General features: G+C 39.5%; 1 protein-coding gene across 1 annotated transcript; it reads right to left on the bottom strand.

Moving 5' to 3' along the window:
* Nucleotides 1-1192: 1192 nt before the first annotated feature.
* LOC139463794 (uncharacterized) lies at nucleotides 1193-10395 on the bottom strand. Its single transcript, XM_071245111.1, has 3 exons — nucleotides 10178-10395; nucleotides 5344-5493; nucleotides 1193-3075 (listed from the first exon to the last, which is right to left on the bottom strand). Exons 1-3 carry the CDS (start codon nucleotides 10371-10373, stop codon nucleotides 2918-2920), a joined length of 504 nt encoding a protein of 167 aa, XP_071101212.1. The 5' UTR covers nucleotides 10374-10395; the 3' UTR covers nucleotides 1193-2917.
* Between the last annotated feature and the right edge of the window lie 3454 nt (nucleotides 10396-13849).

Here is a 13849-nt window from a genome sequence, read left to right as displayed (position 1 = left end):
TACTAGAATGAGCGTCATCAAACGGAATGTCACCCTATCGTGAAAGAATGAAACCGTCCTCGATCTCTTGATATAGCAACTTCTATAAGTAGAATGTCATCACCGAGACGAAGACCATTTTGATCATCACAGTCATTTAACTAATACCATCAATCATGTTCACTAAAATAAGTGAATAAAAAATAGTATAGTTTTATAGAATATGTCTCTACTTTATTCACGGCGTGATATATTTCGTCGTAAAAAGTCAGTCTTATTCTTATTTTCAATCTTAATTTTTCACCTCTTACGACGAAATATATCACAGAGTTGAAAATTAAGATTGAAAATAAGAATAAGACTGACTTTTTACGACGAAATATATCACAGAGTTGAAAATTAAGATTGAAAATAAGAACAAGACTGACTTTTTACGACGAAATATATCGCAGAGTTGAAAATTAGGATTGAAAATAAGAATAAGACTGACATTTTACAACGAAATATATCACAGAGTTGAAAATTAAGATTGAAAATAAGAATAAGACTTACTTTTTACGACGAAATATATCACGCCGTCAATAAAGTAGAGACATATTTTATAAAACTATACTATTTTTTATTCACTTATTTTAGTGAACATGATTGATGGTATTGGTTAAATGAGATTCCATCCAAAAATGAAAGGTCCGTCTGTATTTTGTAAGACCAAAAAAATAAAGATATTTCCTCGCAGTCGACTGTGATGATCAAATGGTGAATGAACTCGTACATTCTCCTCTTCGTCTAGATGATGACATTCTACTTATTCATTGAGTAGCTATATCAAGAGATCGAGGACTGTTTCATTCTTTCACGATAGGGTGACATTCCGTTTGATGACGCTCATTCTAGTATACATCTAAAGATATCAACCCCGACTACATTCCACATAGTTGGCATTTCTAAAGAATTTTAAAATTGTCTTATTTTTTACTTTATACTTGCTGTTTCCCTGTTTCTGCAATGCTTGTTTGAATTTTATTGGACCATAGAATGCACCCGGATTACGAGGGTTAAAATAATAATTTTCCAATGCCTTTTCCATAGAGGAATGTGCTGTGTCTGTAGCCATGATTCAACTGCGAGAGACCGATATTCGTCTCCGCATAAATACATGTTAAGATAAACTAACGATATCTAAGAACGATAAGCAATGAGGACAAAACAATCAGAGAGTGATAAACAGCGTATTTTATTCATGTAAACACAGCATATACTATTCATGTAAACGTTCGTTCACAGAGAATCAGAAACACATGACTTTTCAACTATAAAACAAAGCATATTTCAACGTATGACATACTCTTATATCGACACCATCCTCATGTAGCGTATCGATGTGATATTTTATTGGTGTCGTTATCCGCTCCTTAGGACCTTCGGCTTTGGCGTTACCGTTCAAGCAATTTCTGCTATCATTACATGAAAGTATTTTTATTCGAGTACATATCGCTACAACATTTATATTCTATGGCATGCAGATTTTCATTGATGAGTGTCGTAAACTTCGACTACTTTCTTTAAGCCCATTGTTGATAGCCTAAATATGTAATTTTAAATTGTTCGTGGAGATCATTCAGGCAGTGTTCGTTTAGAGTTCCGACTTCAGCCTCCTCCCTGTGAAAGGGTCTGATACATATGCCTCTTCTACGTTCGGGCGCAATGTCCATCGGGAGATGACATGTTGTACAATTTTCGTTCAGTTACAAAAAACAGGATGTAAACGTGAATCTCAACGGAAGACGGCGAATATTGCTTCCACTCTAAGTCAACAACCAAACTGGACTGATCGTTCACTTTTAAACATAGTTTATTTCAATGTTCGACAGTCGCTGTAGTATGTTTACTTTACAACGAAACCATAAAGTCGATTCTACCTCGGCGATTGAATACCGTACTTAAAGACCCATCAGCTGTATAGCGTGTGCGTTCGAGTGAACAATCTGCTTTTTAATGAAACAGGAAATATAAAATAATCCAAAGATGTGAAAGAAAACTATTGCTTCTACCACCAAGCGCGAATCAGTGACTCATGACTAAATAACGAGAGAGGCTTCTGGACGTTTAAATATGGTATAATAGATATTGTCGATGCTGGAACATTACTGATGCGGCGTAAAACAATATTCATTCATTCTGGTTTATTCATGTGAACATATCAACCCCGACTACATTCCACATAGCTGGGATTCCTAAAGAATTCTTCAACCATGACATTTTAACAAAGGCCGCCTTCTTGACATTCTTAACAAAGGCCGCATTCTTGACATTCTTAACATGCATGCATAATGACTCCGTTCTCATTGTGACGTCATGCATGTCTATTAGCATAACAATATGCTAATGAATATTCATAGGGCGCCTTCCCCGGAACGCACAGAAGGTATTACTTCTATACTACTAATGTACATAAGCAATAGTAAATAAATAGGCGATCGCTTCAGGTCTCAACTCAACAGTACATGTGCAGTTTGTGTAGTTAAAGTGAAGTAACCCCCATACCTTAAGTCGACGTCCTGTGGGAGTGTATTAACATTTTTATGGTCCAAACTCTGAAGATAATTCTGTTAGAATATCATGTTGTGTCGGATGCACGGCTTCGATTTGCCAAAGTCAACCAAAACATATTCTATATTTACCACTGCGTGCAGTACTTGTCCTCTGAGGATTTTACAGGATGCAACAGATCATTTGTTAACGGATGGGAAATAGGTTATCAAATCGCGTGTATCTCAAGTGGACTGTCTGCATTCCAAATAACACCTTATTCCGTCCAAATATCCTATATAAAAAAAGTAAAACAAATTTCCTCTCTATAATATTTTATGAAAGCTCCTTCAAAATTAAATGTACTCCAAATTCTGATATCATACACTGCTTCGGCTAGACTAATTATTTATGTTCTTCTGATAACGAACGTTCCCACCATGATAAGTGCGCCGGCCACACCCTCCAGTATTCCTCCCACAATGCACAGCGCGAACGCCCAGCTGAGGTATTGTGCAACCCCCTCCTGACTGCCATAGATGATGGCGCCGATGATGATTGATCCCGCTGGAAAATAACAGAGGATACACATATATACATCTTTAAGTTCAAGAGAAACAATTACACCTGCATCGATACCTTGTTTACTCGAACTGCATAAACTGCATTAACGCAATACATTGTTTAAGTCGATAAGACTTATCGACAAGGATATATACTGAACCGCAAAAGAAACGTCACCCCCAGTAACATTGCATGAGAAGTTGTCATTTAAATATCTGGGTAATGTTTATCAAAGTTTCGAAAATTTAACATCCCCTTGTCCGGAAAAATGAAATTTTATGATAAAAAACAAAGCAGATGACAATAAAACCGATTGCCCAAACACATCACGGCATCGGCTATGGTAACCCGATGCACGTGAGTTCCGTGCAAATTGAAAATTAATGCGCATGCGTTCCCCCATTTCTTGCCCTATAAAAATCCACCCAGATCGGGTAACATTCATTCGTTATTGAACTGCTACCACATGCCGAGATTGACAAGAAATCAGAGACACCAAGCCCTTGGACGATTGCAAGCTGGACAAACCGCTCGGCAAGTAACCAATGCATTTCAAGTCCACGTAAGGACCACACACAGGCTACAGCGATGGAACCAGACCACAAACAATACAGATGACCGACCACGAAGTGGAAGACCAAGGGTCACCACCTGACGTCAGGATCGCCAGATTGTGCGATAGCATCTTCAAGACCGCTTTGTTAATGCTGCGGAAACTGCTCGACAGATAGTGGGGACACACCAGCGATACACTACTGAGGACACCGTGCGTCGACGTTTGACGAGCAGACACCTCCATTGTCACAAGTCAAAACCGAGGACCCATTCTGACACCACGTCATCCCCGGGACCGTCTTCAGTGGGCAACACAGCACCAGCGTTGGCACCAACAGCAGTGGAGAAGAGTCCTCTTCTCAGACGAGAGCCGTTATTGTATCTCAACAGCAGAAGGCAGATAGATAGAGGCTGGCGACGCGTTGGGGAACGTTATTAGGGTTCTTGTGTTGTTGAGAGAGACTCGTGGGGTGGTCCGAGCAACATGGTGTGGGTTGGAATTGGTCTTGCACAGAGGGTCGGGCCTGTGGTCTTCCAGAACATTGGTCCAGGGAGAGGCAATGGTGTCACAGCAGCTCGGTACATTGATCAAGTCTTGAGACCACTCGCCATACCTCATTTGGCACGTCGCTGCAACCACGAGTTTCAGCATGATAACGCCAGTGCCCACACTGCGAGAGAAACAAGAGACTTCCTCAAGCAGAATGACATCAGAACCATGCAGTGGCCTGCCCTTAGTCCCGATTTAAATCCCATTGAGCACTTGTGGGACGAGATTCAAAGACGGCTGAATGACGTTAAACCATGGCCGACAACTACAGCTGAACTGCGTCGGGCGTTCCTCAGAATGTGGGTTCAAGTGCCTATGGCCTTCATCAACCATTGTATCGATGTTGCACGGCAGTCATCAATGCACATGGCGGACACACGAGATACTGACTTGTGGTGCCAGTTTCTCAAATACTAGTGTTAAACTTAAAGAACATTTCACAATTTAATTTCAACCTTGATGATCAGTTTTGCCAAGTTTCATCTTTTTGATATGTCTCAAAGTATGTTTACAGTGTTTGGACAAATAAGGTTTCTCATATATCTATCCATGGTGTCGTTTCTTTTGCGGCTCAGTATATTTTCGTTGGTACACAGGACGTTGAGTTAACTAGAATAGTAGGGAATGAGGTGTTGAATTCCGCTTTGAAATTTAGTTCAATTGCATTAATGTGTAATATTAGTGAGGGGGAAATACGCTAAGTGATGCAGGTCTTAGGCGTTTACCAATTTGCACGGATATGGTGCTTACAAACCATGAAACATAATCAGGGCGAACTGGTATTAGAACCCACGATCATAGGTTCCTGGTACGTCTAAGGGACGCAACTCAGCACAGCGGATTCTGTCGCCTTAGACGACTGGACCACCCGTTCTCACTCGTATCATGTCATGTCAATGGATTTTTTCACGTTACATTAAGATTTGATTACTAGTAATTATCTATTTCCATAAGGATCATATGAGGCGGTGGGGTAGCCCAGTGGTTACAGCGCTTGCTTGTCACGCCAAAGACCCGGTTCGATTCCCCACACGGATACAATGTGTGAAGTCCATTTCTGGTGTTCCCCGCCGTGATATTGCTGGAATATTGCTAAGAGCAGGTAAAACCACACTCACTCACTCACTTTAGGATCAGATAGGATGTGAAATATTAAGAGAACGTACAAGCAGCGAAACATGCTAAGGCGTTGATGATGGTGACGATCTTCTTGTCCTTTAACGCCTGCACGAAGATAGACAGGAATAAAAGGGTGATTGCAGCTGCAATGGCGATCAACCCGGCTGTCTCAAAAAACTGCGTCGCGCGTAGCGAGCCTGGAAGAAAATAAAGTGTGAAAGTAAGTCGTAAGTGTTTGTGGCTCTCACTCTTACTCCATAATATCCATTTTTCATTTCGGTTTTATATAATGTCACCGTTACTGAAAACAATAATGTTGGAGAGTGAGACACTATTTTAAAGCGAAGGATTCCAACACATCTAATTGCTTTTACAAACCATGAACAGAATACACGAGAACAATGTCATCAGTATATAATCCAGCAACCCATGCTTGCCGTAAAAAACATTGTCCTTGTCGTAAGAGGCGACTAACGGGATCGGGTGGTCAGGCTCGCTGACTTGGTTAATAATAATAATAATAATAATAATAATAATATAGTTTATTACAGTTTCATATGTTGCAAGCATGTCATCGTATCCCAACGTAGACCGATGCATATGATGTCAATCACTGGATTGTCTGGCCCAGACTCGATTATTTACAGACCGCAGTCATATAGCTGGAATATTGCTGAGTGCGGCGTTAAACAAAAAACAAGCAAACAGTAAATAATCAGTGACTTGATATCTTCAATTTCTTATGACACGAAAATTTCAGGGTTACATCCCCTTTTGATAATGCATGCAATCTCGTTTAAAAATAAAAATACAGTTGGTCTGAGGACACAACCTTGTTTCATACCAATGTTTGTAGGAAAACTTGGGGAAATACAAGATACAAAATTTACAGAAGCATTACCACCCGAATGCATACCTTTCGGGGCATCATATATTTTACCTTGAAAATATTGATTAATAACACTTACAGCATTTTCTTCAAAATCAAAGACTTTCTTATAGTCTATAAACGGAACATGTAGGCGGCCTTAGGTAAAAACTGTATTTTGAACATAAAGGTTGCAGCCTAAACATATTATCGATTGTCGAGTATCCCCAACGGGAACCTGCATGCGCTTCGGAAGTCAGTTCTTTCGAGTCATATACTAATCTCTTTTCTATAACACAAGCAAAGATTGACCATGAAACGTTCTTCTGAAACCCAAATGCACAAGGCAACCTTCTTAAAACATAAGATGGTCAAATTAGGCACGAACACATGAGTCATAGGAGGATTTACTCCTCTGTGTTTGTTTTATTTGACAAGTCATGGGTCCTCAACACTAGAATTTGATTTGGGAATTTTGCAATACGGATCAAAATACATAGAGTCGATCTCAGCTGTGTGACTATCAGAGAGTGTCGTTTTTCCCAATGTTTGTATAGAATAAATATGCGCACCCTTAAACACACAACGTCATATCATTGCCATGTCTACTCTGCTTGGTCAATTCGGCTTAACTAAACACATGTATCAGCACTCAAGTGGGACTTGCTTAGGAGCCATTGGGTTGTGTTGGGGTGGGGGGTAGGGCGGATTAGGGGTGCTGGATGGGTGGGGAGGGTGATGGGATAAATTGGGGGAGGGGGCGAATCTGGTCCACGTTATGACCAGGTTATAAACATTGAAGTGTTCCGTTTGTTTCTCTGAGGTGTACAGTTATGTACGCACTGACTCTTTGTATGGCACATTTTCAAGAGGGTGCTCTGCTTTCCAGTCACCTAATCTCCTCCTACGAACGACGATTTAAACACTTTAAACCTAATAAAGGCAACCACAGTCATGACAAAAGGTGAACACCGCTCTAAGATCTGCTACCAAGCCCGACACAAAGACCAGCATTTACTACACTGTGGCTACCCATTATTCACAATATGTCCAGCAATAATCAGCAAGCAATCTACGTCATGTGCAGCTGGGCACACGATCAATCTGCTTGTTGAACCCACTAAAAAATCATGCAGAAAATGGGCCGACCATTGATATCGTCATTGTTGTCGTTCGGTTTTGTGTTTGTATTTTGTTTACGATCCGCCGAGCGTAAAAATGAGGAAAGTAAAAAAACAATTTCACAACAGAACCTCAATTATTTTTACAGCCAAGTCTGAAAACCCCATTTTGCAATAAAATATATCCCAAACTGTGTTTATGCATGTCCCGACACAAGGTAAGAAACTCACCACTCATGTTTAAATATTTTTTTCAAAATCTTGATTATCATGATATAATTGAATAATTATTATTTATTTATTTTAATACCGACCACATGTTCACACAAAAGACAAAAAAAAAACAATTGAATGTGCTTTTCTCGACCACCGATTCCAAGTTTTGAAAGAAAGAATCCGAAAACTAGTTTCAGGGCCTTGGGTAGCCATGTGGCTAAATCGTTGGCCCGTCACGCAGTTGTCCCGGGTTCGAATTCCACATTGGTACAATATGTGTAACCCGACGGTGATGTGGCTAAGAATTTCCTAAAAACTTTTAAACCCACTCAATTACGCATAAATATCTTTTACAGATTAACGGATTTACAGAAAGTATTCCATGCCTAGTTCCATTTGTTGTTAAACCCAGTCCTTGTTGAAGCATATGTAAAGATTCAAAGACACCACAGGTATGTTTACACATGAAAAGCAGCATAACTTTGTGTGCCGAGAGTAAGTTGTTCCTTATATATCTAAATCAAACGCATTCATATTGGTGACCCTAGCCTTTTATTGTCATATTTACTGCTACCATTGGAAGACCACTGATGAACATAAACTCTTCACAGTCTAATAAAAGAAGGACATTTCGAGATTCTCTAATATATTTTCTACACGTTGACCGAAATACCTTTAACATAACATTTTACCTACCTGTCGTTGATTTACTTTTTAACGTTTCCTTACGAAACGTCTCCAACACTGCAGTGAAATTGTATCTTACGCAGTGAAAGGATTGTTCGAGATTAACATTTTCACTGAATCGAATAAAAGCAGCTGCTATGTCAACATATCGCTTTTCAAAGATCTGAAATCACGGTAAACGTGATCACAAAGAAAGGATAGGATGAAGATGAGGCCGGTCTTGCCAGGTAAAGTGGTCATGTGGCATGAATATCTCCACCCTGTATAGATGTAGAGAATGTGGACTCATTATTAAGATATGCCTCGGCCTTGGCCTAAATCAACAGATTCTACTGGAAATATCACCCTGTTCGCTAAGCTTTTTACATGATTTTACAAACCATAGGCGAGTTACTCTTTGCAATGTTTGCCTTCGTTGGGTACTTGATTTACCGGTTTTATAGCCGAATACTTACCAGCCGTAGAGATATGCACATAACTAAACTATTCAATGTCTCGCTTCAACACGCAATATTTCCATCACTTTTGAAAGAAGCTCTTGTGATTCCTATCCATGCATTTGAAAAAAATGTTTGTTCAAACATGTGTATAACTATTTAAGGAAAAATAACGTTCACATTGTACTTATATATAGATATATATATATATATCAGACTGTCGATGTGACGTTCACATTGTACTAATATATATCAGACTGCCGATGTGACGTTCACATTGTACTCATATATATCAGACTGCCGATGTGACGTTCACATTGTACTCATATACATCAGACTGTCGATGTGACGTTCACATTGTACTCATATATATCAGACTGTCGATGTGACGTTCACATTGTACTTATATATATCAGACTGTTAATGTGACGTTCACATTGTACTCATATATATCAGACTGTCGATAGGACGTTCACATTGTACTCATATATATCAGACTCTCGATGTGACGTTCACATTGTACTTATATATATCAGACTGCCGATGTGACGTTCACATTGTACTAATATATATCAGACTGCCGATGTGACGTTCACATTGTACTCATATATATCAGACTGCCGATGTGACGTTCACATTGTACTAATATATATCAGACTGCCGATAGGACGTTCACATTGTACTCATATATATCAGACTGCCGATGTGACGTTCACATTGTACTCATATATATCAGACTGCCGATGTGACGTTCACATTGTACTCATATATATCAGACTGCCGATAGGACGTTCCCATTGTACTCATATATATCAGACTGCCGAAAGGACGTTCCCATTGTACTCATATATATCAGACTGTCGATGTGACGTTCACATTGTACTCATATATATCAGACTGCCGATGTGACGCTCACATTGTACTCATATATATCAGACTGCCGATGTGACGTTCACATTGTACTCATATATATCAGACTGCCGATAGGACGTTCACATTGTACTCATATATATCAGACTGCCGGTGTGACGTTCACATTGTACTCATATATATCAGACTGCCGATGTGACGTTCACATTGTACTCATATATATCAGACTGCCGATGTGACGTTCGCTCACTCACTCACTCACTCACTCAATATCAGTGACCAAACAAGAGTGAAGAGGGGATGAAGGAAACTACTCGGATGCTCTTAGAACAACTGATGTACCTGATTATACTCCCCCCAAAATATGGGATCATGCCCTTTAGATAGATAAAAGTGACACAGGAAGATACCCGGCAACAACTCCGTGGGGATGCTGTGTTAGAATGGATCACCAGCAAACTATGCTGGTTGTAAGAGGCGACCTAATTCATCGGGTGGACAATATTTTCAAAGAGGCGTGGATCATAAAAACAGTTACTGGATGTCTGACCCCCGTCATACAGTAGGAATATTAAACAACGAAAACATCTAACAACATAAGGATGGTGGCTAGATAACAGGACCCTTGGCAAAGGCGAGGTAAACATATTTGTTGTAGGTTGATATGACACCCGACACTCACCTGGCAAAACTGCAGCATCCAGAAAGTCAATACAGAGTAAAGCATTACAAGTTCGCCAGATTCCAGCATAGACCAGAACTGTTGAGACCCAATACGGTGATGCAAAACCTATCAGATGAAATAGTCCGCCCAAAGGCACGAGAACCAGACACACTTTAATCCAAATAGACACGCTCGACAAGTCCGCCATGGCCATTCTTTGAGCAGTTGGTCACGTGATGAACGTATTGGCTGTGGCGGGATATGTTGCGCAACATTCACTCGAGAAACGTTCATGATTCATTATTTCAATGGTGTGTGCTGCAATCCGATTGGCTTGAATGATGTTAAACAGGATTTAAACATTTGAAACCCCCAGCTAACACCGACGGTTCTAAATGTTGTGAGTGAGTTAGTGAGTATGGTTTTACACCGCTTTTAGCAATATCGCAGCAATATCACGGCGGGGAACACAAGAAATGGGCTTCACACATTGTGCCAATGTCGGGAATCGAACCGGGGTCTTCTGCGTGACGAGCCAACGCTTTAACCACTAGGCTACCCGACCGCCCGTTCTAAATGTAATTTCCGGACATCGAATTAGGAGATAAAAACATACTGTGTTTTCAATGTAGAGGTGGGTTACCTGCAGATTTAACCGCGCCAAATTGAATTTGGAACCGAACGCGCATCATTCATTGATATAGATATATGTGCAACCAGTTACTTCTACTTTTTTAGTCTGATTCGTATTTAAAAACACAACGTTCAAACTTCTCAAGGTAATATGAACCCGATGTTACGTCGCAGACGTGTTTTTAAAAATTGAAAATAATCTATGAAAAGAACATAAACTATGACTGTACATTTTTTTTTTTAAAGCTTTCGATTATGTCTGAGAGTAATTTATACGTAAACCATGGTGATCATTGTTTTGTGTCAGTAAGTGGAAGTCTGTATTGTACTACCTTTTCCAGTTTTATTGACATTAAGTATCCATCGGACATCCAATGAAAAACTATGCTTACACCAGTAGATCAGCGCGATAGTTGCGTGAGGCGACGACAGATAAAGGACGAGAGGAAGAATCGGGTGGGTCAGGTGAAGTAGGCATTGGAGGGGGCGTCTCAACAGCATATACACCCCAAACCCCATCAATAACATTGACATTGTACATTTTTTAGCTGATGAACAATTAAATATTGAAAGTACTCTGTATGACCTTTTAATTAGAAAATAGGAATGAAGTGTTGCCTTTTTACTTTGAAATTGAAGTTTATGAAATATGATGAAGCCAGTGAACCTGTTTTGGCAGAACCCGTACTGAGGAGTATGAACTTTGGTAATACCATGTTGCCTCAGATACAAGAATAAATAGCTGCGGACCATCAGAAAGAACACAAATCCTCTCAAGAATTTCGGGCAGTGGGAAGTGGGTGGATTCTTGATAAAAAATTATTCAGAAGTCAATACAGCTCAGTATGTTCCTCTAGAAGGTAGCCGGGGTAGAATAGCAACCAATGCTTGCGGTAAAAGGCCACTGTGCATGTCGTAAGAGGCAACTAACGGGATCGGGTGGTCTGGCTGGCTGACTTGGTTGATGTCATCATACCCCAATTGCGTGGATCAATCAATGGATTGTCTGGTCCAGACTCGATTATTTACAGACCGCCGTCATATACCTGGAATATTGCTGAGTGCGGCGTTAAACAACAAACAATAAATCTAGCATGTAGCAGTTACACCCCTCTCTCTTCAGTTCTAGTTGATAAAACAAATAATTTGAATATCAAAACTGAAGATAAGAAATGTTTGGACAGTATTAGCTTCAATCCATCCACTCGACAGGAATAAAACACGCCAAAAGAGTAAGTTAATATCAAACCTATGAATCAGAATTTAATCTGGACGGAAAAAAACATGCCTATCCCGTTGTCTCAAATTCCAAATGATAAAAAAGATATTTCTATCAATGTATTTGGTTACGACGAGAAAGGTGGTGTCTTTCCATTGCATAGAAGTAAATGGAAATATTCATAAAAATTTGACATATTATTGCTGAGTCAAAGGGATAAGAGGCGCTTTTGTCTTATGAGACATTTTAGTAGGTTCAGCGGGACATAACAACACGTGGGAATACAACATTCCACTGTAGATATGTCTACATGGAATTTGTAGAAAGGATTTGTTGGGGAATCATACACTCTACTGTAATTCGTATGGCCCTCAAAAAGTACGATTACCTGAAAATGACAATGAGTAATTATTCAAGTTTAAGCGTTGTGCATCTTCTAAAATGACAAAATGATGCTGCGTTTGTTTTGTTAACATTGCTCCCAAGTTGCATGTTACCTTACACTTGCATAGCCATAACCATGGTACACAATATGGAGTCTGTACTGGGAAAAAGTTATTTACACTTTAGAGAGATGGAAGGAAACCATTTATTAATTTAGGTAGGGTGAATTACCGAACTGCCCAGGCTATTTGATTTTCAATTCATACCATCAAGTCTACGGAACGCTAAATAAAACAAAACAGGTATAGGGGTCGTCTCAAAAACAAAACTGGGACGTAAAAGGATATTAGAAAGCTTTGATACATGGTGATCAGGCGTATAGTGTACAAGCTTTATGAGCAGAAGGTAACCCCGACTTGTTGTAGGATTGGGAGTAATTAAAGATATTTTAAAAAATTACCTTGATGAATCATTCCACTGACTACATGTGGCTATCGGCAGATGGACAAAAAGCTCCCATTGACCATCAGGTAAAGGTAATCGTGTCATTGTTTTGCACGCTGCAATCCATGATATGGGGCTTATTGATGGATGTGTGCTAGTTTTCGAGGCGAAAAAGAAAACTGGTGATTTTCATAAGGACATTATAGGAGGTAATGTGTTCGTAGTCTGGTTGGAACTTCAGTTATTGCCCATTTTAAACAACGTCAGTGTCATTGTCGTGGATAACGCCAGTTAATATAACGTCCGGGAATCAGATACTGTCGCCCAAACCATGAGTAGTCTGAAGGCGACCATACAGGAATATATGACATTGTCAACTTCAGACCATATAAAACAAAATTTCAACTCATGGAGAAAATTCGGCTGAATAAGAACCCTGTAAAGTACAGAACATATATGCTGGCGGCACAACACGGTCACGTTGTCTTACGTACGCCAGTCACACATTGTGAGCTCAACCCTGTTGTGCCCATCTTGGCTAAGTGTAAAGGGTTCGTGGCAAGACATAAAACGACATTCAAAAGTACAGATTCATATACACTGGACAAAATATCATCCATTACAAAAAATCCAAAATTTGGAAATACCACCATTCCAATTGGAAATATGACCATTCCAATATTTGGAAAGGTCATATTTCCAAGCTTGGATTTGTTTGGAAATGTTTGGATACAACATGTCATAATCATATCTGTTAAAAGTTGTACAACTTTTGACCTTATGTGAGATTAGTAATGACATGAAAGTAAATAATTAAGAGTATTTTGGCACTATGTACCACGAAAAGACCAAATCATGAGCAAATTTAACTTAAAGAAATTCTGTCATTTAAAGTGGCTACTCTTTATATTTAATTTCTTATCTTCCTTGTCTATAATTATATGACATTGACTTTGAACTTTGAACAATTAAACAAATATTTTGTTTTCCCATACCGCCTTACGGTTGTC

This window comes from Haliotis cracherodii, unplaced genomic scaffold (assembly GCF_022045235.1).
Source record: "Haliotis cracherodii isolate W230 unplaced genomic scaffold, xgHalCrac1.p SCAF_1, whole genome shotgun sequence".
NCBI lineage: Eukaryota > Metazoa > Mollusca > Gastropoda > Lepetellida > Haliotidae > Haliotis > Haliotis cracherodii.
The sequence above is the reverse complement of the archived record's forward strand: the minus strand, read 5'-3'. Positions and strand labels throughout refer to the sequence as shown.